Source organism: Triticum aestivum, chromosome 1A (genome assembly GCF_018294505.1).
Source record: "Triticum aestivum cultivar Chinese Spring chromosome 1A, IWGSC CS RefSeq v2.1, whole genome shotgun sequence".
Lineage (NCBI taxonomy): Eukaryota > Viridiplantae > Streptophyta > Magnoliopsida > Poales > Poaceae > Triticum > Triticum aestivum.
The window spans coordinates 566,324,449-566,350,412 of NC_057794.1; the positions used below are offsets into that span (position 1 = coordinate 566,324,449).

A 25,964-nucleotide genomic window follows, 5' to 3' on the forward strand; every position below is an offset into this window, starting at 1 on the left:
GGCAGTCAGGGCGCCTGAGCAGCAGCTAGGAACCAAGTTTCCTTTGCAAACATCAGTTCCTTCTCAGTCTATCCGTTGTCCAAAGCCTGTTTTAGAGGAGAGTCCAGATGAAGAATTTGATTTTCATCTCGGCTTGCATGTTCCAAACCTTCTCAAGCTGAAGTTGATGTGATACGGGATCAGAATTGCACTTTACAAGAAGATTTGGTTGAGTACTGTCCATTGGCCGAGATCTTCCAGAATATCTAGTCAGGTTTAGGCTCAAGAGTGATGGACTGGTTTTTCTTTCCAAAAAGGGAAATGAACATGTCCAGCACATCCGCAGAGGAGATATTACCCAAACGTCTCATCCAAGATCCATTGGGGATAGCATCTTTCACCGTGAGATTTTTAGATCTAGCAAAAAAATAAAAATGGTGCCAACTCTTCGGAGCATGCCCATCAAGCCATCTGTGGTTCCAGAAACTAGTAAAAAAAATTGTACTCCCTCCGATCCATAATAAGTGTCGCGGTATTGAAGTTAAACCTTAGTTCAATACTGCGACACTTATTATTATTTATCAAAGGGAGTAGTAGATTTGACATTCACTTTTACCAAGAACCCGACAGGCGTGACACACTTCAGGAGCAGCCTTATAAAGCTATCAATGAGCCTAGCTTGTACAACACTGGTCCAAATCGTGTCGCTCAACCCTATACGCTTCCAGCATGTCAAGCTTGACCACAGGTTATGTTGCTTTATACTTATTCTTTAGAGCATGCTCACTCTCATATGTGCTACTAGGACGTTGTCTGATCCTGATCTGGTTCTACTACATCCAAGCTTAGGCATCTGCAGTCGTGCTGCCTGGTCTTTTTTATTTAAGAATTTTGTGGACTTTCATTCAATCACAATAATGTGTATGGATATATAGATATTTCGAATATAGTTATGAATATATAGATAATGTCAGGGGTTAACATAAACCGCACCAGCACAGCAGGCCCCATGGGGCGGTAAGATTTTGCAAAAAAATCCAGATTTTGTGGGGACATAGCGCCTTATGTCTCAAATCTCGTGAATTCTTATGGTGCTTGAACTTGAACATGTTGTCTTAATAATTTCTTCAGGGGCGTCAAGGCAAGGGGTGTGTGGTACCTGGTACAATGGCTGCCGGCGCTGGCGGGGACCGGCAGGAGCTTCAGGCTCTGGACGGTGCTCCTGGCCACTGAGGTGTTGGTGGTGGCGCTGGTCTACCTCCTCCGTGACAAGTGGAACCACATCGTGCAGCAAGAGGCGACCAGGATGAGCGACGGTCCAAAGACGTCGTAGGAGCCGTCGTACCCGACCAACTACCACAAGGAGGTGGCTGTCGTACCCGGCCAACTACCACAAGGAGGTGGCCATGATGCCGTAGCATATGATGGGAGCTCGCTTGGCCAAATGCAACACCAATCTGTACAGTTCACGAGCTGGAAATAAAATAGTTAGAAGAGGAAGATCAGAAACATAACCTTGGATTAATTTCAGTAACTTGTTAACTGAAGCTGCAAATTGGACAGCTTTTAGAGCGTAGATAGATCTTCCTTTTGAGAAAATAGAGCGTAGATAGATACAAACACACAGTGTGGCATTTTGCCCAGCCGGGGATTGCATGATCAACAAGAGATTTATATCAAACACTAACTTCTTATAATGCCAAGTAGGCAACCATTCAGCTCGCGGTACCCATACAGTGAGACAATTTCAGGAACCACAATAATAGTTTGCACTTTACAAAATACAATGACCAAGTGCAAAAGTGAATTCCTTGCGTAAGTTCAGCTACCGACCCATTTTAGTCTAAGTAAGAACACACCATTACAACGAACGACCTAAGCTTTCGAGGCAAGCTTGGCGATGAGCTCATTCAAAATGGAGGGATCAGTTGCAGACATGTGTCGCCACTCGCTGGTCGCCATGACTCCTCCCAAGGTTGCAGCAGATTGTACTTTGAGGAACTCCAGGCAGGCCTCCTTAAGTCCGTGGCAATGGTGCTGCGCTGCCAGACCAAGGATGGCTGTCACCGAGCTCAAATCTATGTGCTCCGATAGCCTCTCTTCACACATCGACTTGAGCCGCGGGAGATCAAACCTATCCGCCGCAGCAAGCAAGTGTCGCAGCCACGTAACCTCATCGGCGTCACCTTCTGCTTCTCCTCCCACTTTCATCATCTTGGGCATCAAGTCGCTGTAGATGAAACCAAGCATGGCCTTGAACACGTTCGGCTCCATGTCTTGTATCAGTATGGCACCCGTCATGGTCCCCTCCTTCATGGGGCCGAAGAGCTCCGCCATGAAGACAGGGGAACGTGCTGCGAGAATGTTCCGGTGAGCAGCAAAACTCTCATGGCCGACCTTGAAAGTCACATCAGAGCCAACCTCCGTCGCAAAGAGATGGTTCAGGTGCTCGGATATGTTAGATGGCGGCACCTCAATGAAGGTAGCAGCGGCTTCGGCGATGATGAAGTCACACCGGATGGTGAAACAGTCATCCTTGAGATGCTGTGACTTCTCAAATTCCTCTCGTTTGATGAATCGACTTCGACCATAGCCGCAGTTTTTTCTCAAGAAATCATGTGCTTTACTTGCACGGGTGCATGAAAGTACTTACTTGTCAACCTGATCAATGAAACTAAACTGAGTATGCACCTTCACAGATCGTGCAACATCCTGATCAAGGATGAGACAAACGGACATGAAACCGGCAGCATCGATGCCATCACCATTGGGATAGAATTTCAGAGCCCATCGGTAACCTCCAGCTCGGAAGGTGCGACCTCTGATTCTCCTTCCATCGGGCAGTTCTTTGACGCGGGAGTAGCCTTCGACCACAAGCAGGTGATACCACCAGCTGCCGCTGCTGGCCGTGCCGGAGTAGATCATGGCCGACTGCGCGGGTGGCTGTAGCAGCCTACCGCCAGCAACGAAGGATGCGCCGGCGAAGGACATGATTCCTGCGATATTATGGGCTAGCAGTAGCACTTTGGCGATGTGTGAGCTGTGCTCTTCTCAGTCGGAATACGGCTCAGGTTGTATCCCAACGGAGAGGAAGGTGGGGCGGGAGGCGAGCCGGCGGCAGGGGAGGACCTAGCTAGAGGATGGGGGTGTTGACGGAGGGAGAGGCGGCGAAGCGGGAGTGCTTACGTCCGGTTAATCGGCGAAGGGGAGTGGTCGACGGCCAGATGGAGATGGGGACGAGTCTAGGTTAGAAAATTCCGTAGGGTGGGCTGAAAAATACCCAGCTGGCCCAGATTTTACTGTGATCTTGGGCTACCCATCCAGGCCACCTTTGTTATTTATTTTCACCGTTGCCTAATTTTTTTTATTTTCACCGACTTTCACATATTTTTTTTATATTCAACGACTTTGAGGAGCTTTGTTTTTTTATTCATTCGAAATAACATATACTCCCTCCGTTCCTAAATATAAATCCTTTTAGAAATTCCACTATGGACTACATACAGTGTAAAACGAGTGAATCTACACTCTAAAGTATATTTATATACATCCGTATGTAGTCCATAGTAGAATCTCTAAAAAGACTTATATTTAGGAACAGAGGGAGTATTAGGAGGGGTTCAACTTCACTCATAAGCTCTTTAAACCATAAGCAGTAACAATCGTCAAAAACTGCCACCGCTCCTGCAAATCATCCTTGATTCATGGTCTCAATAATCTTTAAATTATCGCAGTTAATAATGAGGCATTACAGGGATATACCAAATCCCAACGTCAAGTCTTCAACCGTCAGGATGTTTGCACACCAATCTGTACTCCAATTTCCCCGACAATGAATTTGCTTTTATCGTCATTTGGGATGGCACCAGCTGTGCCCATAAGCAAGTATTAATCAAAAGAAGCATCGGCATTAAGTTTAACAAAACTCATGGGAGGGTGAATGCAACCTCCTCTTCCAGAGCACGTATCCACATAGTAATTTGATTAGCATCTTTACATTTTTCCCACCACAAATGCCAAAAGCAATAATGGCGACCATCTCACAACATCTTGAAGACCCATAATAGACAAATTTTGGTCTGGCAAAAGGAGTAACAACTCCAGAAGAGCCTCACCAACACAATCAACTTCAGAAGCTCTTTTAACAATTTCATCCATCTCCAGCATTCTCCGAACCTCCTTTGCTTTATGGCATAGAAACAACAAGTGTTTCATATCTTCTGGTCCAAACAAACAAGAACGTTGGGCGAAACTTCCAGATGTCTAGTAGCAACCATAACACGGCACGAGAGAGAGTGCCATGTAACGTACGCTAAATATATTTTTTACCTTTGCTAGGCAATATAACTTCAAAATCTTATACCAAGTATAATTAACAGTGATTTATTTCATTCCACTAGTACGACGAAGTTTCCCCATGTTGATGTTCCCATTCCACAAGATACTCATTAATTAACAAGAGATCACAAGAAAGCAAAAATCAACGAGTTCCAAAAGCCCACTCTCGCGACATGATCGAACTAAAGTGCACAGTGCCCGCTACGACCCACAAATTACCATCATCTTTAATCTTACGAATTACTCTATTACACCCGGCAAGGAAGAGGGATGCCATGCGCTTCTCACGTCACTTGGGCAATTGTTGCCGTTGATGTTCGTAATCACGCATCACCAATCCTTAACCACCGTATGAATATAATTATATTGGGTTTTGCATGAATATAGTATTTTTAAATGAAGCATATGAATTCTATTATTTGGTCTTTGCAGGTTTCCGAATTGCTCATCAGGGGCACCGAAAAATTGGCGGTGGCTTTGCCCGCCCGTGATTCGCCCAGATTTGGTGTCAAAATAGATGGAGAGCTGTGGTGGGCTGGCATGACAAAATGTTGAAACCCCTTCAAACAGGCATTCATCCAAATATTTTGGCATGGCAGCGATGGTTGCAATCCAAACAGCCTCTTACTACTACTCCGTGTAATCCCTGTAGCCAGAACTTTTGCAATTTGACCCCTTGATATTGTAAACAATCTAAATTTACCACATAAACATATAGTGAAGAGTTGTTGATACAATAACATTGTGCTTTCACTAATGTATTTGAGGCAATGTCCACAGAAATATAACAGTCGAGGTAGCACCCATGTGATTTTGAACAGTCAAAACGTACAGAAGATAAAGGTGGAGATACTAGGCAACAAATATCTTCACGTACAATTTTGGTGTGGCTATCCAAAATTTGACCATATCAGAAATTCAGAGAGGATAAATAACCAAAGATACATATCATTGGTCGCCATTTAGAGTTAAGCAGGCTTATAGCACAAACTTTTTCACCATGGAGCCTCCAAGGTTTTCCTAGTAAAAGGATTGGCATTCGTTGAATTAACTCTTTTTTGTAGTGATATTTTTCATAAGTCATTTCTTATAGTGGCATTTTTTGAATAAGTGGACATGGCATATATGGAGTTGACCAAAGATTAACTGTTATATATAACTTGCAGCAATGTAAAATGATTTATCATGAGGGGCATGCATCAAATTCATAATAGCAAAGTCAATCAACATGTGTACAATGGTACAGTAGGTTGGTAATCAAGTTGTGTATTTATGGTTCAAAAAATAAAATCAAGTTGTGTATTCTCATGCATAACTAAAAGTACTACATAGAATCTGAGTTTTCTGTACTAGTTGCGCAAATATGAACAAATAAATACAATATGCACTCAACTATCTACAGATGCATCTTAAACTATCACTCCAAGCTCCAGATGACGATCACACCCGAATAGCCAACCCACAGGCCGTAGGCCCTGCATTAAGAATCTCTTTCTTGATATTTGGGGATGAACGAACCAAATTTCCAATGGCACTGACTTAATACGGCAACAAACTAAATGTCTAATTACTATTTGTTGACACCCCCTTCAACAAAGACAACATACATATGGTTAGTTCATAGATTAAGGGGGTTCCATACAAGATTGTCATCACATATGTTTGATCCTGAAAATAACTTGAAAAAGATAGTCTTCCTTGGCACTGAGCAAAAGTGCGAAGATGTATAGAACTGACAGAAGTATTGATTGGAAAACAGAGGCAAAAAATGAGACTGTTTTCATACAATTCAATAGCTTTATATAATCGTTTGAATTTCATTCTGCGGGTTAACTAGATGACAGCTCTGTCCAGCTGTATGCTTCGCAAAGCTATAAACATGACTCAATTTCAGTCGGTAACGCACTCTGATGTAAAAACTATCAAATAAATCAAAATGATATTGCAACCAACTGCTCTCTGACTTAAAAGTGCAGCTTCTTGTTCATAAAAGCTACTGAAAATTCAGGGATGATGTGTGTGGGACACGGTTAAAAAGGATTATAAATAGCTGGGCACAAATTGCCAATCCTCGTCACCAAATAGATAACGGGAGACTTAAGCAAGCATTCCATTAGTTAGATATAATTCTTCCATGTAGATATCTCAGTCTCCAAAAACAAATATGAACGTCGTTATGTTATCGAAGATGAAGTTATAGAAGAAATATGTGCTGGTAAGTTTGATCAACTTGGTTACCTGAAACTTACTTGAGAAATGCATGTTCTGTTCCTTGTTAACGTTACAAAAGGTACAATGCCCCAATTTGGTTTAAACAAAAGATCAAAGAGTGTTAGTAAAGTTAAATGAACAGTTACACTTGACTAATGTCTCAGTGAAACTTAACGCAATTGCCAAAATGATTATTTAATGGAGAGCAGAACTCCAAAACAAAACAAAAATTCAAGAGGGCATTAACTTACCATGTTGAGTACCTTGCTTCTCAGCTATACTCCCCAGCCTTTCATCAAGACATTAAATTCCAAGTCTAGCATTACAATTTGTTGAGTAAGAGAGAGCCTTCATTTCAGCAGACACTCATATCACTTCTGACTGCATTATTCAGATGTCATACATGATATTTGGCGAATATAACAGGAATTACATTCGCAAAATAAAAAGAATATAACAGGAATTAGCTCCAGACAGGAAGCAAAAAATTACTCAAAATAATCATTTAACTAACAGTGCAGAGCAGAATTAACTAACAGTGAAATCATGTAATTGATGGACTTTACTGTCAAAATACATGTGTGCACCTTCATTACAATTTGGAAAAGCAGCTATCCAAACCAAGATGTTGCAGTCTTAGAGAACACCAGGCTAACTCATCTCATACCAGAGTTAGCTCCAGACAGGAAGCACAAATAACTATGCTACTTCTGCTCTGTCCGTGCACTCCACCCCATCCCCGACTGGCGCCTGCCACATTGTTTGCAGCCACTACTTGACGCAACACACCAATCATGTTATCCACCTAGCAAGGTGTCCGAATAACATGTAATCCACCACATGGATCCGACATCTGCATAATAGAATTAACTGTCAGGCAAGTCCCACCTGCCAGTGTGTGAGGACGACTGCATACTCCTTTTTCTAATTTTATATAATAGTAATACAAAAGAAGAAGGTTAATTTGGGTGAACTCCATCTAAATTTGTCACTGAAATTATCACATTCGACGATTGACCTCAGATTCCTCAGGAGAATGGCAGATCCATCAGATGACTTCAAGTGGCAGGAAGTAGTGTGTATTAACAGTTATGCCCTGTTCACGGGATACCTTTCCATGGCCATCAGGGGCCTAGGTTTCCTGGCTATTACCTGGACCACTGCCGTTCTCCTTGGTGGTTTCGTCTCCACGCTGGCTAACAAAGACTTTTGGTGTCTAACAATCATTAGTTCATTACCCACCTTCAGACAGCTGAGTTAGTCCTTCTAATCATCAAGTCATATATTTGTGATGCATAATTTCTTTCTTTTCGTGGCTCCATCTTTCTAAGATGCGTATGGATATGAAGGTTTATTTAGTAAATGCACTTCTTATCCCTTTGTAATACTCCCTCCGTCCCATAATATAAGAGTGTTTTTGACACCACACTAGTGTAAAAAATGCTTATTATGGGACAGAGGGAGTGCTGTTTTTGTGATGTATATATAATGAACAGGATCTATGATGTCTTTCTGAATGAAAAGCTAGGCTATACAGAAACTGCTATCAGGTGTGACAAATGCTGTGAAGAGTGTCTTGGACAGCTGCCAAAACTAGCCAAGGAAACTCTTGTATATATGTATGTGGATTGTGGACATATCTTCTTCTTCAGCTCTGCCCACTGAAACTGAAGGAGCTTTCGTAGCAGCCCTGGCAGACATGATTGTTGACAACAGGAAAAACAGTTCCATGGTGACAATGGCATATGAAAACCTCAAGGACCTATGTATCCAATGCACCAAGAATGCTGAATGTTTCAAGAAACTGCTGAAAGCCCTACAGTTGTGATGCCAAAGGTAATAATAAACGTCAACTCAACTGTCCAGACTCCACTAGACTAGACTGAAAATATTTGATTATGTAAACTGCTGCCATTATTGCCAAACTGAAATGTACTCCACTTGATATATGTTGCAGATCTTGAGGGAAATAAATGCAGATTTAGAAGGTCCTGATCCGCGAGATGCTCAAGAGTGATCTGTGTACAGGAAAGTGAGCTCTCAGCCACACTAATTGTTTCTCTGTGTGACCATACGCGATACGCTGATCCGTGCGTATCCACATCTGGCTCATCAGTTTGTGCCAAAACGAAAGAGGCACGTGAGGGACAAGGCATCGATCCTGTCAATACTTTTGCCTGCCTCGTCGAGGAATCTAAGCAGTTTCTGGACGAAAAGGAGCAGGAGAGATCTGGTGGCCATTCCACTTACACCCCCATAGTCATTGTCACGAAGGGGAAAATTATGGGACTGTAGCAGAGGCAGGAGAACGGGAAGGGTCAACTGGCCACGACAGGTTAAGGCTGATGCATCAGTTGGAGGACAAGTATTCTGGAGGTATGCTGCTTCAGTTTCTGCGGCTTCAAAAACGAGATCAAGGCAGTCTGAGGCTGATCCAGCACAATAATTAATCTCTGTCATGCCTAGTATGTTTCTACTTATTCTAATTAAAACAGTGTATTTCAGTGTCTACTACTGCCAGGCCATGAACGACGTAAACTGGAGTATATTATGTGTGCGTTCCCAAAAAATGTGGTCACTGCTACTAGGATTTCCCGTTCAACTAACAATGTCACGGGGACACAGATGATCCGGCAGATTAGACAGACCATCCTCATGACATTGTTCCCGGCCCGACGGTTTGCTTGTCAACAAACAAAGTCAACTAAAATCTCCCGGGCCAGTTCTTGTTCCAAATACTAGTCGACAAGCCATCCCCGATTCTTTTCATCAGTCCAACCGAAAACATAGGTAATGGCCGGCCCAACGGTTTGCTTGCTTCCTAAGTAAATTCAGGCTAATGCATGTGGGTTCTTAGATTTGGCACAGATTGATCTCAAACTAAAATCTCCTGGGCGAGTTCTTGTTCCAAATACTAGTCGACAGACCATCCCCGGTTCTTTTCATCAGTCCAATCCGAAACATAGGCAGTGGCCGGCCCGACGGTTTGCTTGCTTCCTAATTAAATTCTAGGGGTCGAAGCGGCATCCAAGAGTCTAAGGAGAACTATTTCACCTGGTGTTTAATTGTTGAAGTGTTTTTAGTGGAAATCGCCAGTGTGACACCTGCTACTAACAAATTGACTTACATTGCTTTCTTTGCTGGGCTTTTGCAAGCGGGCTCAAAGAGAGTGTGGTCACCTACTCTGGGCCGACTGGATTATCTTGAACGGTTATCTATAGGATTTAGTGTTATCAGATCCTAAATTATGGGCCAATTTAAAATTAAACTAGAAAAATGTGTGAATACATGAAAAATAAATAAAACTCTAGGCTTCAGAAACGGTATTACATGCATAAATTGATTTTCTATCTGATACATAAATTAGTAGAAAACAGACATTTGTGGTACAAAAAGTGATCACAAAACAATTTGCGGCTCGAGTTCATTGTCATAGAAAATAATAACATAATAGAAGAAAAAAATGGTTTAACAATTTATTCTAGTGACATAATGAACCAAAACAATGTGAACAATAAAGGAAAGTGCATTTCAAAATAACAAACATGAGCAAAAGAAAGTAAAAGTATGTAAATTCTACTTCTTTTTGTACCTCACAGTTGTCATCTTGTGATAGCTTTTATAGTATTATTTTTCCCCATACTTTACCCCTTAGTTACGATGTCGTGACAAGTTTTTGCTCTTTTTATAGTCCCAAAACTAACAAGCTAGATCTAATTGCTAGGACTAGGAGGATGTGACAACCGATGGATGTGAAAGATCATTGATGTCGACCAAGGGGGTGAGTCGAGGGGAGTGAATAGGCGACTAACAGTTTTTTCACTGATTTTAGGAATATTGTGGAGATATAAAGGTCGTGTAAAATGCAACTACATGAGATAAACCCTGCATGTAGTACACAAGCAAATACACGAACAAGATTAACAAGTTTGATGTTTCTATCAGAATTTGTGTTCCTCTGATGTTTGTTGGCATATATATCCATGGGCGTAAAGGCGCAGAGCATGTGGTACCTGACGCACTGGCTGATGGGAGTGGTGGTGTGTGTGGTGGGAGTGGCCACCGTCTACATCGACCTCCACACATACCAGAAGAGGACCCGCAGGAGAATCAGGTTCTAGACGGTGCTCCTCACCTCCAAGGTCTCCACCATGGTGCTCATCTACGTCCTGCAGGACAGGTGGAACCACTCATGCGGCAAGAGTCGTCCACCAACAAGCAATCAACATGTTCAACGACAATGGAGAAGCCATCGTACCCCACCAACGACCACAAGGGGGTGGCCGTCATGCCATAACAATAGTATGCCGACGGGAGGGAGCTTGGAGGAATGGCACCGGCGATCTGTACAGTTCCCTCCGATTCGTTAATTCAAGCTGAATATTGGACAGCTTTCAGGATCACATAGCTAGATAGACAGATACACGTTCACACTGTTGCATTTTCACCAGGCCTGGCCATTTTCAGGATCGCATGATCGATCAACATGGAGATTGCTGAAGCCAAGGTACGGAGTATGTACTCAGATTCACACTGCATGAAAGGAATGCATGACAATAGATCAACATTGATGTTTGCTTAACTGAATCTATAAACCATCCATGCCTTGCCCACATATGTTTGATCCTCTTATGCGTACCAGAAGCCACATGAGGACACTGTTACAGCAGACGAACTAAACTTTGGAAGCAAGCTTGGCGATGAGCTGGTTCAGAACGGAGTGATCGGTTGCACCTATGTGCTCCCAATCGCTGGTCGCCATGACTTCTCCCAAGTCTGCAGCTGACTGAACTTTGAGGAACTCCAGGCACGCCTCCCTGAGTCCACAGCATTGGAGCTGCGCTGCCACGGCAAGGATGGCCGACACCGAGCTCAAATCTATGTGCTCCAACAACCTCTCTTCACACATCGACTTGAGCCTCTGGAGATCAAACCTATCCGCCGCGGCAAGCAAGTGACGCAGCCACGTCACCTCGTCAGCTCCACCTTCTTCTACTTCTGCTTCTCTTTCCGCCTCCATCTCTGGCATCAAGTCGGTGTAGACGAAACCAAGCAGTGCCTTGAAGATGTCCGGTTCCATGTCTTGTATTTGTATGGCGGCTGCCGTGGTCCCCTCCCTCATGGGGCCAAAGAGCTGTGCCATGAATACGGCGGAACGGGACGCGAGCACACACTGGTGGGCGGCGAACGTCTCATGGCCGACCTGGAACGTCACATCGGCGCCAACCTTGGTCAATAACAGATGGCTCAGATGCTCGCTTGTTAGATGACGGCACCTTTACCAAGGGAGCAGCAGCATCATCTTCAGCTATGATGAAATCGCACCGGATGGTGAAACAATCATCCTTGAGATGCTCTGAGTTCTCAAGGTCCTCGCCTTTTATGAAACAACTGTGGCCCCAAGTAGAGCCGCTGCCAGAGAAGTCGCATGCTTTGATTGCACGGATGAATGCTTGATCTTGCTTGCCAATCTCATCAACCAAGCTAAACTGGAGATGCACCTTCACGGGCCGCGCAACATCCTGGTCAAGCACAAGATAAACCGAGATGGAACCGACGTCCTCCGGGGAATAACCATTGGGATGGAACCTCAGAACCCATCGATAGCCCCCAGCTTTGAAAGTGCGGCCCATGATTGTGCCTCCATTGGGCAGGTCCTTGATGCGGGAGTAGCCTTCCACCACAAGCAGGTGATAGTAGCAGCTGCCTCTGCTGGCCGCGATGGAGCCGGAGTAGATCATGTCCGACTCCGCGGACGGCCTGCCGCGGCCGCCACCGCCGGCAACGACGGATACGCCAGCGAACGACATGATTCCTGCGATCTTGTGGGCTGGCACTTTGATGATGTGGAGCAGCAGGGGTCGCTGGGCGAGCGGCGGGGGAGGGTGGCGTTGAATGGGCGGGGGGAGATCGGCGGAGGGAGAGGCGGCTTGGGGGAACAGCCGCACGGGGGAGGGGTTTCGGCAGGCCAGTCAGCGCTGGGGAGAGCGGCGCAGGGTAGTGGTCGACGGCGAGGCGGCGCTAAGGGCGGCGGCGAGGCGGGGAAGGAGGCGAGGGATTTGGCGTTGGGGACGGCGGCGGTGCGAGAGTGGCGAGCAGAGCAGGAGAGCTAGGTTAGACTTAGACACTGGCGGAGAGGCCCATGAAAATTCTGCGCCATGGGCTGAAAAAGTCCTGCTGGACCAATTGTTAGGGCTTTTACGCGAAATATGGCCGCCGTCCATTTATTTTTGGGAAAATTTTATTTTTGCCACTCTAGATTTTGCCAATTTTCCTTATGTCATTCTGGATTTTGACATTTCATTTTTGCCACTCTTAGCTTTTGAAAATTATCACAATTGCCACTTTCATGGGTTATTGGATTTTGCGCAGATTGGTCTCAAATCTAAAATCTCTCGATAGTCGCTTCTCAATCCGATAGACCATCCCCAATTTTTTTGATCACTCTAACTCGAAACATAGGAGATGGGCGGGCCAATGGTTCGCTTGCTTCATAATTAGATTTCAAGAGTCGAAGTGGCGTCCAATAGTCTATGTTTTTAGTGGAAATCACCTATGTGACAGCCACTGCTAAAAGACTTTTTTCAATGCTGCCACTGCTAAAAGATTGGCTCACATTTTTTTTGCTGGGTTTTGCAAGCTGGCACCTACTCTGGGCCAACTGGATTATCAATTAGCGTTAGCATTTAGTTTTTTTTTTAGAGACACAGGGTTAGCATTTAGTGTTACCAGATCGTAAATTATGGGCCAATTTAAAATTAAGCTATAAAATGTGTGAATAGATGAAATAATTACAACTTTAGGCTCTAGAAACACTACGTGCATAAATCAACTTTCTATCCGATACATTTTGCAACTAGTAGAAAACAGACATTTGTGGTACGAAACAATTTGCTGCTCAATTCCATGCTCATAGAACATAATAAACCATATAATAAGAGGAAAAAATTCTGCTGAACAATTTATTTTAGGGACATGATGAACCAAAACAATGTACCCGACAAAGAAAGGAAAATTCTTCTCAAAATTGTGAACAAGAACAGAAAAAAGAAAATAAAAGAAGGTACATTTTAGTTCTTTTTTATACATATCATATAGTTGCCATCTTATGGTAGCTTTTGTAGTATTCTTTTTTCCTTCGTATTTAACCCTTTAGTGTGACAACTTTTTGCTTCTTCTATGGTCCGCAAACTAACAAGCTTGATCTACTTGCTAGGATGATGTGACAGCCGATGGATGATAAAGGGTCATTAATGTCGATAGGGGGCGAGGGGAGGGGAGGGAATAGGCGACTCACAATTTGAGAAACGCTACGTGGTAACCAGGTGATGGTCTAAAAAGATCGACCGCCTCACCGCGGGTTTGATGGAGCCCGTAAAAGCCGTCTGGTGGACTTTCACATGAGTGTCAGCCTATTCAACAAGGCTAGTGTTGTGTTCATCCCGCTGCAACAGAAGCCTTGTTGCAAAACACCACCGAACCGTTTTTTCTTTGTTTTACAAGACCCATTTGCAGAAACCTTATGTAACAAGACCCTTGTTAAAAAAAACACCACTTAACCTTTTTTTTCTGAGACAAGATCTCTGTTGCAGAAACTTTCTGAAAGAAGATCCATGTTGCAAAAATAAAAAACTTCACCACCAAACCATTTTTTTGTTTCTGAAAGAAGACCTCCGTTGGAGAAATCTTCTGAAACAAGACCTTTGTCAGCATCTACATCGGCCTCCACACGTACCGGGAGAGGACTGGTAGGTGCGTTAGGCTCTCGACGACGCTCCTTGCCGCCAAGGTCTCCACCATGGCGCTTGTCTACCCACTCCCTGTTCGTCTGCAAGAGGAAGAGACCGGCCCTGGTGACAACCCAAGGAGGTGCCATCATAATCTTGAAATACCCGGCCAATGACCACGAGCGACGGATCATTCAAGCTCGTCAACTTGGAGGAATGGCCGGCACCGATGATCTGTACAATTTCCATAATCTGGAATTATCCTCCAAGTAATTATTTCAGGTGCAAATTGGACAGCTTTCAGGAGTAGTACATAGGTAGATAGATTCATAATATTGGACTAGAAGTGGTTACACGCTTTGTCGCACCACTCTTTGCCCGGGGGTGTACATTACAATGACGATTTTCACACAAACTAATAGACCATTCAATATCATCACAGTTATTCATGCTCTTAATTTTCTTTTGAGCTATGCTAAGCTGCTCGCCGAACTTCTTCTGTTCAGATAGAAGTTTTGTTCTCTCCTCTTAGATTTCAATAGTTCAAATGCCTTGCCAAAATTCACTGAGTTCCTATAATGGAGTAGCAGGACCTTCCAGTTATCAATAACATGAGCTTCAAAAGAACACATTTCTACTATTTAACACCATCAGTTCTGTTTCTCAAATCAGTTTCAGACCTATGTGGTTTTATTTATACATGCAGCAGAAATTTCATCCTTGCGACACTAAGTAAAACTTCGACCCGTCAAGGGCTTTGGTTTTCAAATCCAAGTCCCAAAATGATAGCTGCTCGCGGAAAAACTTGACTTCCTAAGCATTTTCTCTCTCCTCTAATTCTGACATTGCTGAACATCTAGACAACAGAGTTGAATATTGCGGAAAAACTTGAGGCATTCATACCGTCCTGCTCTTGCTGAACATCTAGACAACAGAGTTGAATGCTTATCGAAAGCTCTTGGGCCTTAGTGCTAGCCATTTCAAGTAGTTTAGAAATATTGTACTGCATAGTCTGCATCCCGAGTATTCAGAAGCTTTTTTTGAACCGCTCCAGCTACCCAAACAAGCTGCAACACATGTTAAAAGCTACAGTTGGAGAGTCATGGACATGTTTTCCTCGGAAACCCTCAATATCTACTGCTTCATCCATTCCAACATCCCTGAACTGAATGTTTTCTGTAGTTTCAGGATTGCCTTGCTCAGAAAATTGACTTTTAAATTCATAGCTTTCTCATACGAACTCATAAGTTTACTATTTTCTTCATGCATCACTTCCAACTGAAGTTGCGGTTCAGAAATTTCTCATCTCAAAAGGTGATCCTTGTGGCTGCATTTTTCGTCTAGTGCTTAGGCTCTTTCACAGGATGAACCATCTGTAGGAAAACCTCTGGTTTGTCATCCAGCAGGATATCATTAATAATATTCCCTCCATAAGAATGATGTATGTATTGCTAGTCATTCACGTCTTGAGTTTCAGGTATGGAAGGGTAATTTGCATCTTGTTTCACCTTGGTATTGACAATAGCTTGTTCATAGAGCAATCAATCAATAGCTTGATGTTGAGCTCTGTTCTCAATTCCTCATTCCCCTTTGGCAATCCAATGCAATTTCACGAGCTTCTGATTATCTTTGACTTTTAAGTATGTTTTGCACCAACTAATGTCTTGAGTTCTGTCTGAGCATTAAGCATGAGATTGTTCCTGACCATGAGCTAAAAAATAGTAACCTCAAGCAATATAGACCAAGCTGACCATATAGCTTAATTTACTGAAACAACAGATGATGTAATAGCAAAATGAGTGACTAACAATAGCGAAATTCATATCAGTGTGCAAGTAGAAGCTACTCATATTCACATTTTTTATGTGGTATATAAAGTCATCTCCCTGCACATCTTTTCTTTGACCTTCCCAGCCTTATTTCTATAATTTAAAGTTGCACTTTATCAGCTTGTTTGCAAAGTTATGAACACAAGGCATGCAAAAATCGGTAACATGAACCGGAGCTTTACAATTTGTATAGAAAAGAAATATGACAACCAAAGAATGAGACATGAATGCTATTATAAACACATGCTGCATATATGCAAATATATCTTTTTAAAAAGAAACCCTGCTGAGAACTGGAGCTCTAAATGTGAAGTAAAAGCATGAGCTGCCACTGCTTCATAACCTTTTTTTTTACTCTGCTTCTAAGCTTCTTAGTTTACCATGATTATCAACTTGTCAGAAATACACACAATGTCTTCTCAAACCAAACTGACTAACTGCCATAAACTTCATTGTTGCAATTTAGGGCGTGGCTCCGCCATTGTTGACAGAGATATAAATTTTATGGATCATCACTATGCCATCTAACATCACCAAGGCTTACACATGCAGAGTAACAGCGGGAAGCTGGACGACAGAGGCCTGTCAGCAAGTGATAGACACACGGATGATAGCCATGCTGATGATGGAATCATACCAAGTATCAACCCATGTTTACTGTTGTAAAATAATCATGATCATGATGTGCACAGTAAGTTTTCTTGTATAACGTCTATGCAGTAATAGATCCACAATCACTAATATCATGAGAGGCATAACATATGCAGTTTAGAGATGCATGACACCAACATGAATTTTTATTTTTTTTCTTGGAACTTATTCGGAGACGGGGATGGGCAGGCGAGCCACAAATCCTAACCCCACGAAAACTGTCCAAACCTAAACAATCGCAACACGTGGAGTAAAATTCTAAACAAATAAGAATCACAATAACTTGTCAGATAAGCCGTTACCTCCTTGGCCGCACGGCACAGGTTCGTGCACAGATACCACACACGAATGTTGCTCTAGTGTTGTCTGGCCGCTGGGTGATCACCGGCTGCCACAATCCACAATTGTCGGCCACCGCGTGTCCACACTCCACACCTCCTTTTGCTCCCGTTGGTCTCACTAGTCATGAGCCCACGCATCCTTGTCAACAACTGAGTGTCGTAGGGCCGTAGAAGATGCTGATGGAAACCAAGATAATGGAGGAGGAAGAAAAAAGGGGTTTGATGCAGAGCCGAAGCCATGGGACAGCTGCAAGCAGCAGAAACACACAGCGAGAAAGCAGCCCAAAACAGCCACCAAATCCCCTCGAATGCAGCTGCAGGCAGACAGCCAGTAGTGGCGGCTCCAGGAATTTGCTTCTGGGTATTCATGTGTATTCATTTTGCCAAAATCATTGTTGTTTTTCAGAAATTGTCACTGTTTTACCAAAATCAACACTGTTTTGTAAAAATCATGGGTATACACATGAAGACCCAAGAATACCCCTAGCACCGCCCCTACCTGCCAGCAACACTCGCACTCACCGGTTCCTCAACAAATGCCTCCCAAGAGGCGCCCTCCCCTCTGTAGGCAGCCACGCTCACACCCCCGAACGCCACGTGCTCCCCGACACCTTTTTTCTAGGGGTAGCCGCCACGACGCCCTCGACCAGAAGAGACCGGCTTTTCCCTGCCATCAACAGCTCAGCTCAGGCCCATGCCACCCTGTCACTGACGCCACAAAAATCCAGCTCACACAGACATATGACCAGGTCAAAATCAGAGAGACAAGCCAATCCAGTAGCCTGAATTGCTCCTAGGCGATTTTGCCCTAGGGAGCTTAGTGATTTAAGGGATTACAATTCCAATAATCTTGAATTACCCTCCAATTCATGAATTCAGGTGCAAACTGGACATCTTTCAGGAGTACATAGATAGATAGATACTCTCTCCGTCCCAAAATAAGTGTCGCTGATTTAGTACAAAGTTGTACCAAATCAGTGACACTTATTTTGGGATGGAAGGACTACACAATATTGAATACAATTTCCATAATCTTGAATTGCCCTACAAAGTCATTAATTCAAGTGCAATTTGGACATCTTTCAAGAGCACATAGCTAGTAGATAGATACATAATCTTGAATTACTGTCCAAGTCATTAATTCAGGTGCAAATTGGACATCTTTCAGGAGTACATAGCTAGATAGATACACATGCGTACGGCGAGCACCATCCATTAACATGGAGATTTGCTGTAGCTAAGGTACTTTCACAGTCACACCAGAGGAATGCAGGACAATTGAATCTACGTTGATGTTCACTTAACTGAACATAAACACCATCGGTGCCATGAGCATGCACATGGTGTTTCTCTAGCACATCGTATGAACGAACTACACTTTCGAAGCAAGCCTAGCGATGAGCTCATTCACAACAGAGAGATCAGTTGCAGCAACGTGCTCCCAGTCACTGGTCGCCATGACTCCTCGCAAGTCTGTAGCGGACTGGACTTTGAGGAACTCCAGGCAGGCCTCCTTCAGTCCGCAGCAATGGTGTTGTGCAGCCACACCAAGGATGGCCACCGCCAAGCTCACATCTATAAGCCCGCACAGCCTCTCTTCGCACATCAACTTGAGCCTTTGGAGATCATACCTGTCCGCCGCAGCAAGCAAGTGTCGCAGGCCCGTAACCTCGGTTCTCTCTTCTCCTCCCACCTTCATCCTCTCGGGCATTGAGTCGGTGTAGATGAAACGAAGCAAGGCATGAAACACGTTTGGTTCCATGTCTTGTATTTGTATGACACCGGTTGTAGTGCCTTCCATCATGGGGCCGAAGAGCTCCGCCATAAAGACAACAGAACGGGCCGCAAGCACACATCGGTGAGCGGCGAACTCCTTATCGCCGACCTTGAACATCACGTCGGCGCCAACTTTGGTTGCAAAGAGATGGTTCAGATGCTGACACATACTCCCTCCATTCCTAAATATAGTGCGTATTAGTTTTCTAGGGAAATTCCATATTGTAGTGCGTAGTTTGAGCTCAATCCAATTATGGACGAAATTAGCCCTCCACCAACCCATCAAACGCAGAGCCTCCCTCCCTTGTTTATTTGTTCTCGTACACATCAGATGGGACAGACCCAGATGACTCGAGGGTGCCGTAGTTTCTCTCTAATTTTCTATTCTACTGGCATGGAACCTCGAACAGAACGATTGGGGCTTTCTCGTCCAAAACTTATCGCTAGCACATGCATTGGTATGTGGGCTGTTATCTATGCGCATTACATTTAGGAATGGTGGGAGTATTAGATGGCGGCACCTTAACGAATGGAGGAGCATCGGCAGCTTCAGCGATGATAAAATCGCACCGGATGATGAGACAATCTTCCTTGAGATGCCCAGACTGCTCAAGGTCCTTTCCTTTCATGAAATGATGTTCACCCCGGACTTTGTAGGTGTTAGAGAAGTCGCATGTTTTAATTGCACGAATGCATGCAGGCTCTTGCTTGTCAAACCCATCCATGAAACTAAATTGGAGATGCACCTTCACTGGCTGCGCAACCTGCTGGCCAAGGGCAAGATAAACGCACATGGAACTGCCATCCCCCAGGCAACCATGGGGACATAGCATCAGAGCCCATTGGTATCCTCCGGCTCTGAAAGAGCGACCCATGATTTTTTCTCCAGTGGGCAGGTCCTTGACGCGGGAGTAACCTTCGACCACAAGCAGGTGACACCCTCTGCCGCTGGCCGTGCCGGAGTAGGACATGGCCGACGCCGCGGATGGCTGCAGCAGCTTGCCATCGGCAACGACGGATACGCCGGCGAAGGACATGATTCCTGCAATATGGTGGGCTAGGCGACTAGCACTTGGGCGATGTGTTTGCCGGCTAGTCGGCGGAGGCGAGACGGCGCTGGGGACTGATCGGCGGCGAGACGGCGGGAGGTGTGAGAGTGAGATGGGGAACGAGACGGGCGATTTGGCATTGGAGGCGGGGGCGCGCGGTGGGGGGAGTTGGGAGTGCGGGTAGGTTTTTGAGAAACGGTGGCGCTGCCCACGAAGATAATTCCGTGAGTTGGGCTGAAAAATACCCACCTGGCCCATATTTTACCGTGGTCTCTCCTGGATTACCCACTCTTCTTTGAGCGTACACCGGGACGTATCACTTGCTGTGTCTACTTCTACATCTTTCACTTCTTGTTGTGAGTCACATGTAACGCGAAAAAAACCACAGCGCCCTCCAAACTCTGGTTTTCCTTTTTCCGGTTTTCTTTGGCCTGTTTCCCTTCGGTTTTTTGTTTTATAGTTTTCCATTTATTCTTTTAAATATGTAAAAAAATGTGAAATTTTCTTGAATTCGTGAATTTTTTTTTAAAAATAAGTTAATTTTTTTACAAATTAATGAACTTATTTTCAAAATGATGAAATTTTATCAATTCCGCAATTTTTATGTCTAAATCCGTTTTTTTTCAAATTCATGAACCTTTTTCCAAATTCACATTTGTATTTCTATAATTGGTGAACATATTTTCATATCTGCACTTTTTAAAAATTGATAAACTTTTTTCGAGTTCATGAAGTACTAAAGTTAACCCCCTTTTTATAACCAGCGGGTTTATTTCACAAGTGCTAGTACGAAAAAAAAACACTAGGACACAAAACCACCTAGCAAAGCAACACCCAACCCTAGCGATCGAAAAGCAATGGTGGAGTGAGCTATGGGCCACGCCCCGCTAGCAGCGTGCGCGAGCGCCTGTGCACCGAGAGCAACTAATCACTGCGTACTCCTTTGGGAGCCCCCGCAAGGATCACTTTGGGTGGGCTGGGAGCGCGTTACTTGGCGCACTCTCAGTCGCCGTCACTTGTCGTGATCTGGACGCTTCCACCAAATTTTATTTTATTTTTTATAATTGTTTTCGACTTTTAGATGATTTTTTTGGCTTTTCGATTTTTCCTTGGTTTTTCTTTGGTTTTGGACAAATTTTAAAAAAATTGCGGGAAAAACATATTTTTTTCCTTCCGCGAGAGGCACATATTTAGTTTTTGTGAAGGCAGGATTTGCTTTCACAGTCATGCCTCCCGGAAAGGGGGAAAACACGTTTTTTTTCCTTCTGCGAAAGACAAGGATTTACTTGTCGTGAAGGCACAATTTGCTTTCAATAGAGTCGTGCCTCTTGGAAAAGAAAAATAAACGTGTTCTCTTTTTCTTTTCCTTCCGCGAAAGGCATATGTTTAGTTCTTGTGATGGCACGGATTGGCTTCCGCGATAGGCATAGTCATGCCTCTCCAAAAACTGAAAAGAATGCGTTTTTCTTTTTTCCCCTTTCGCGCGACACTACTAGGAAAATGCCTACTAATGGCGTACCAGTTTTGCCTACTAATGGCACATCACTGGTACGCCATTAGTATCACGCCACTAGTATTTTTTACTAATGGCGTACCACCCAGTGCGTCATTAGTATATAACACCATGCGCCATTAGTATACCTCCCAGGGGCCATATTTAACCATGTGCTTTGGCACACTAATGGCGCACTGCGGATGGATGCGCCATTAGTATACTTGGCATACTAATGGCAGACTCTGTAGTGATGCGTCATTAGTATGAATATTAGTTTTTTTTTTACTTTTCTGATTTTTGCACATGTTATAAAATATACTATTTGACAGAATATAGACAGTAGCACACAGCAACAACAGATTCATCGAATACAATAGAAGATTAGTCTCCGAATACAATTCATCATATTAGTCTCCGAATTCAAAAGACTGAACAAAGATAAAATATTACAAGTCTCGAGACCGCGAGCATCGAGTTTGTCGGAAGTAATACTAATCCTAACAAGTCCTACTAATCATCATCATACAACTTCTATTGTTATTCATAACAAGTCATACGATCATCATCTTGATAGTCATCAAACTAATCCTACTTAATTGTTCTTAGCACATGATCATCAGTATTAGGCAGGACCTAAATACCCTATTTAAGCTAAAATAGCATAAAACAATATAGACCCCGACTCTCCATTATGGAGAATAGAGAGCATCCTGTCTCCAATTCTTGCGCTTCGCTTCCTTTTGCTTCCAAGAAGCTCCTTACGACTGTCCATATATTTTTTCCATCCTTTGATTTTCATGTCTCCACTTCTTTTAGAAATCTCGTATGGACAGTTGAGATTCGTAGGACGACCTGGCTGTATGTTCAAAACATTAACACTACCTTTCTGATACATCATATGAGGCACACAATTCTCTGAGATTATCTGTTGAAAAACATAGTAATAACTTCATAGTTAGCAATGATGTACTAGTTTTAGAAGTATGCAAAAGATGCACGAATGTCGTAATAGTAAAAATCTTACAAGGGTATCTCCATGGTAGTTACCGTAGTTGAACACATGCATTAGTGACACGTATTTACCATAATGTTGAGGAGTTTGATTGTGGATAATGTAATTCTCAATGTCAGTACAAAATCCGACCAGATGAATTTTCTCCTTGTAAGTTGTTAATTTGGAGCCATCGGTGTAGTGGGTTTTGTCTACCATCTCCCGCACATTCTTTGAACAATAAAAATAAGCTGCCAATGGAAATAGTTGTCAACTATTTTGAAATAAACAATATAAATTAGCTAATAACTATGTTTGAGAAACTCACATAGCGGTAGAACTGGAGGCGTATCAACAAGGACCCAAATGTCCATATTGTCTTGGTTGATGTCAGGATTACCAAGATCATTGGTGATAAGCATACCCTCATCAAAACCATACATCTTGCAAAATGCTTCCTAATTTTTGCAACCAAAATGGGTTACGCTCTCAGAATTATATGGATTTACTTCAAAGTCCACATCGTGATGAGTCCTTAGGTGAATTTTCTTTGTTTCAGAAATTTCATGGTCTTCAAAATCCATCCTCTCCAAGACATAGCGTCTTGCATGACATGGGATAAGCTATACTCGAATTGTAAAAGATGAAAATTACACGTTAAAATAGTTGAAGTCATGCTTAATTATGAAAATAACACTTGTCGTCGTTGTGTACCGTTTCAACTTTGAAGGTCTCCTCGAGCTTAATGCTGAAGCGCCGATCATCGTCCAGGTGAGGCATGTCGCACAGACCTCGATCGTCGTGGCACCAGTCGCACTCCACCGGGAGACTTTCGCCGTCCGATGATGATGATGACATATCCTACGTTCATAATTCAAAACTACATCATTTATGGTTTGTCGACACCGAGGCATCCTAAAAGCTAAGCTTTTATCATTTAGGGTTTGTCGACGCTGAGGCACCCTAAAAGCCTAAGCTTTCATCATTTAGTTTCTTATCGACACCGAGGCACCCTAAAAGCCAAGGTTTTATCATTTAGGGTTTGTCGACGTCGAGGCACCCTAGAAGCCTAAGCTTTCATCATTTAGGTTTTTGTTGACGCCGACGCACCCTAAAAGCCTAAGCGTACATCATTTAGGTTCTCATCGACACCGAGGCACCCTATAGAAGCGAAGTTAAGTTTTCATCATTTAGGGTTTATCGATGCCGAGGCACCCTAGGTTGGGCCTAATCACTTGGCACTAATCACTTGGCTCTATTGCCACTTATGTTGGGTTTATCATCTAGGATTTATTGATGCTAACAAGAATTCTAAGTTGGGCCTAATCACTTGGCTCTATTGCCACCTATGGTTTAATGCAGCAAGAATGGCGGGGCAGTTGATCCTACTTAACTAAGTACTAAGATACCCCGGCCCATGCATTAGTCGCAAGTACCCCATATGTCCTATTTTTAGCAAAGTCATGCTAAAATTCACGGAAAATTTCAGCATGACCTTTGTTGAAAATAGGACATATGGAGTACCCGAATTTGCCGGAACGGAAGTTAATCGACATTCCGGCAAACTCAAGGGCCTCTCGGGGTACAACAGCATCATCACAAGTTGACAAAATTCCCAAGTAGTACAGCAGCAGCATCACAAGTAGTACCAATGAACATATAGTCCAGCAAGTTGAAAAAACTGAAGTTCTCAGCATGAAGAATCACACAACACAGCACCTACATTATGATGATACATTTGGAGATTGCACATACAGTTTTCACATAAGCATAATTGTTTTGGAGATTGCACATACAGTTTTTGACAGCACATCACCTATGACAGCACATACAGTTTTCGTTACTGCTCCCAAATGAAATGACACTTTGACATGGCTGCAATTTTTAGTGTCTACTTATCTGCAATTTTTCAGGGTCTGCTTAGGAGAAATAGGTTTCAAACTTCAGCTTGCTTTGTATAAGGAGACTAAAAAACTATCTAAGGAGTTCTTCAAGTTCAAGTTACAGCCTGCATGACATTTTCCTACACAATGCTTGTTGTAAATAATTACTTAAAGTAAACACTTTTTTATCTTAGCTTACTTACAACAGAATGCCTATCATTCTGGTTTTCCAATTCCTTTTGTTTCATTTTCAACATTGCTCTGTTTGTAATTAATAGCACTGTTCAAGAAATCTGTATATGCAATCTACAGATATCCCCCTCCTGACTTTTAGACTGATTTTCCATCAAAATTGAAAATAGTTACACTAAGTTTCAAAATAAAAAATACACTTCTCAGTTTTACAAACTGAAAATTACTCTAAAACTGAAACTTTAACTGACTTTTAGACTGAATTTTTACTCCAAGAGTTTTTATATTCAGATCACTTTAACTGAATTTTACATTGAGTTTTAGATTGGATTTTAAACTTCCTTGCAATATAAGCTTGCCGTACACTTTATATTTAGATCAGGAGCCAAGCTCTAAAATTGAATTTTTAACTGAATTTTTATGACTGCATCTGTTTTAATTTCAGTTTCAGATAAAGTTTATATTCAGATCAGGAGACTGACTTTTAAACTGACTTTATATTCAGTTTCAGGTAAGGACATCAGAGAATCTACAACGAGGGGCGGCCGGCGCGGTGAGCACGAGCCCGCATGCACAAACGGTGACTAAACAAGGAGAAAAACAGGGGAATCGATGGAGACGCTCACCGCGGAGCTGGGGAAGGAGACGGCGAGGCCGAGGGTGGTCGGGGCAGCGCGGATCGACGCCGAGAAGCAGTGGTCGGTGATGAGGAAGAAGAGGTCGATGCGCTCGATCCTTGATGACCCGGCTCCAATCCGTGGACGTAGGTGATGAAGGTGATGATGGTGTTGCTCCTGGCGCAGCTCCTAGGCACGACGATGGAGGACGGGGCAGTCGGTGGCCGCGGTGACGCGCGGCGGCGGCGCTCGGGGTGGAGGGAAGGAGTGGGGCAGGCCGTCAGCGGCGAGGACCGAGAGGGCGATTGAGGAGTGGAGGGAAGGAGCGGGGCAGGCCATCGGCGGCGAGGACCGAGACAGCGAGGCGGGGCGCGGGGGTCGTCGGGCGACTAGGGGGGAATGAATCTGGCGAGGGGGGAGTGCTGGCGAGCTGGAGGGACGAAGGGATCGGGCGACTAGGGGGGAAAATTACTAATGGCGCACCCCCTGGCGGTGCGCCATTACTATGTTTTTTATAGCAATGGCGCACCCCCAAGATGGTGCGCCATTAGTATTTTTTAGATCGCAATGGCGCACCAGCCAGCCGTGCGCCATAAGTAAGATTTTTTTATTATTATTTTGTTGCATCTAATAATGTAATAGAAAATTAATATGAATATGAAAATGAAAATGAATATGAATATGAAAATGAATATGAATATGAAACGGTAATAATTTTTTATAAAAACAGTAATATTTTTTTAAAAATATCATCAAATTTGTTATTTGAAAATATTTATGAATCGAAAAAATATCATCAAATTTATTATTTGAAAATATCATCAAATTTGTTATTTGAAGATATAAACAAATTTGTTTTTTTGGATTTTTAGTTGCATTCATTTG

The 25,964-nt window shown here is 43.3% G+C and overlaps 2 protein-coding genes and 2 pseudogenes across 2 annotated transcripts; all 4 read right to left on the minus strand.

Annotated features, from left to right (window-relative positions):
- Window positions 1-1,854: 1,854 nt before the first annotated feature.
- On the minus strand, window positions 1,855-3,175 carry LOC123068420 (BTB/POZ and MATH domain-containing protein 3-like; annotated as a pseudogene).
- Window positions 3,176-7,056: 3,881 nt separating this feature from the next.
- On the minus strand, window positions 7,057-12,647 carry LOC123068434 (BTB/POZ and MATH domain-containing protein 3-like; annotated as a pseudogene).
- Window positions 12,648-18,354: 5,707 nt separating this feature from the next.
- LOC123052173 (BTB/POZ and MATH domain-containing protein 3-like) lies at window positions 18,355-19,021 on the minus strand. Its single transcript, XM_044475310.1, has one exon. It carries the CDS (start codon window positions 19,019-19,021, stop codon window positions 18,449-18,451), a length of 573 nt encoding a protein of 190 aa, XP_044331245.1. The 3' UTR covers window positions 18,355-18,448.
- A 113-nt stretch (window positions 19,022-19,134) lies between these two features.
- On the minus strand, window positions 19,135-19,936 carry LOC123068445 (BTB/POZ and MATH domain-containing protein 5-like). Its single transcript, XM_044491033.1, has one exon. It carries the CDS (start codon window positions 19,887-19,889, stop codon window positions 19,323-19,325), a length of 567 nt encoding a protein of 188 aa, XP_044346968.1. The 5' UTR covers window positions 19,890-19,936; the 3' UTR covers window positions 19,135-19,322.
- Window positions 19,937-25,964: the final 6,028 nt, after the last annotated feature.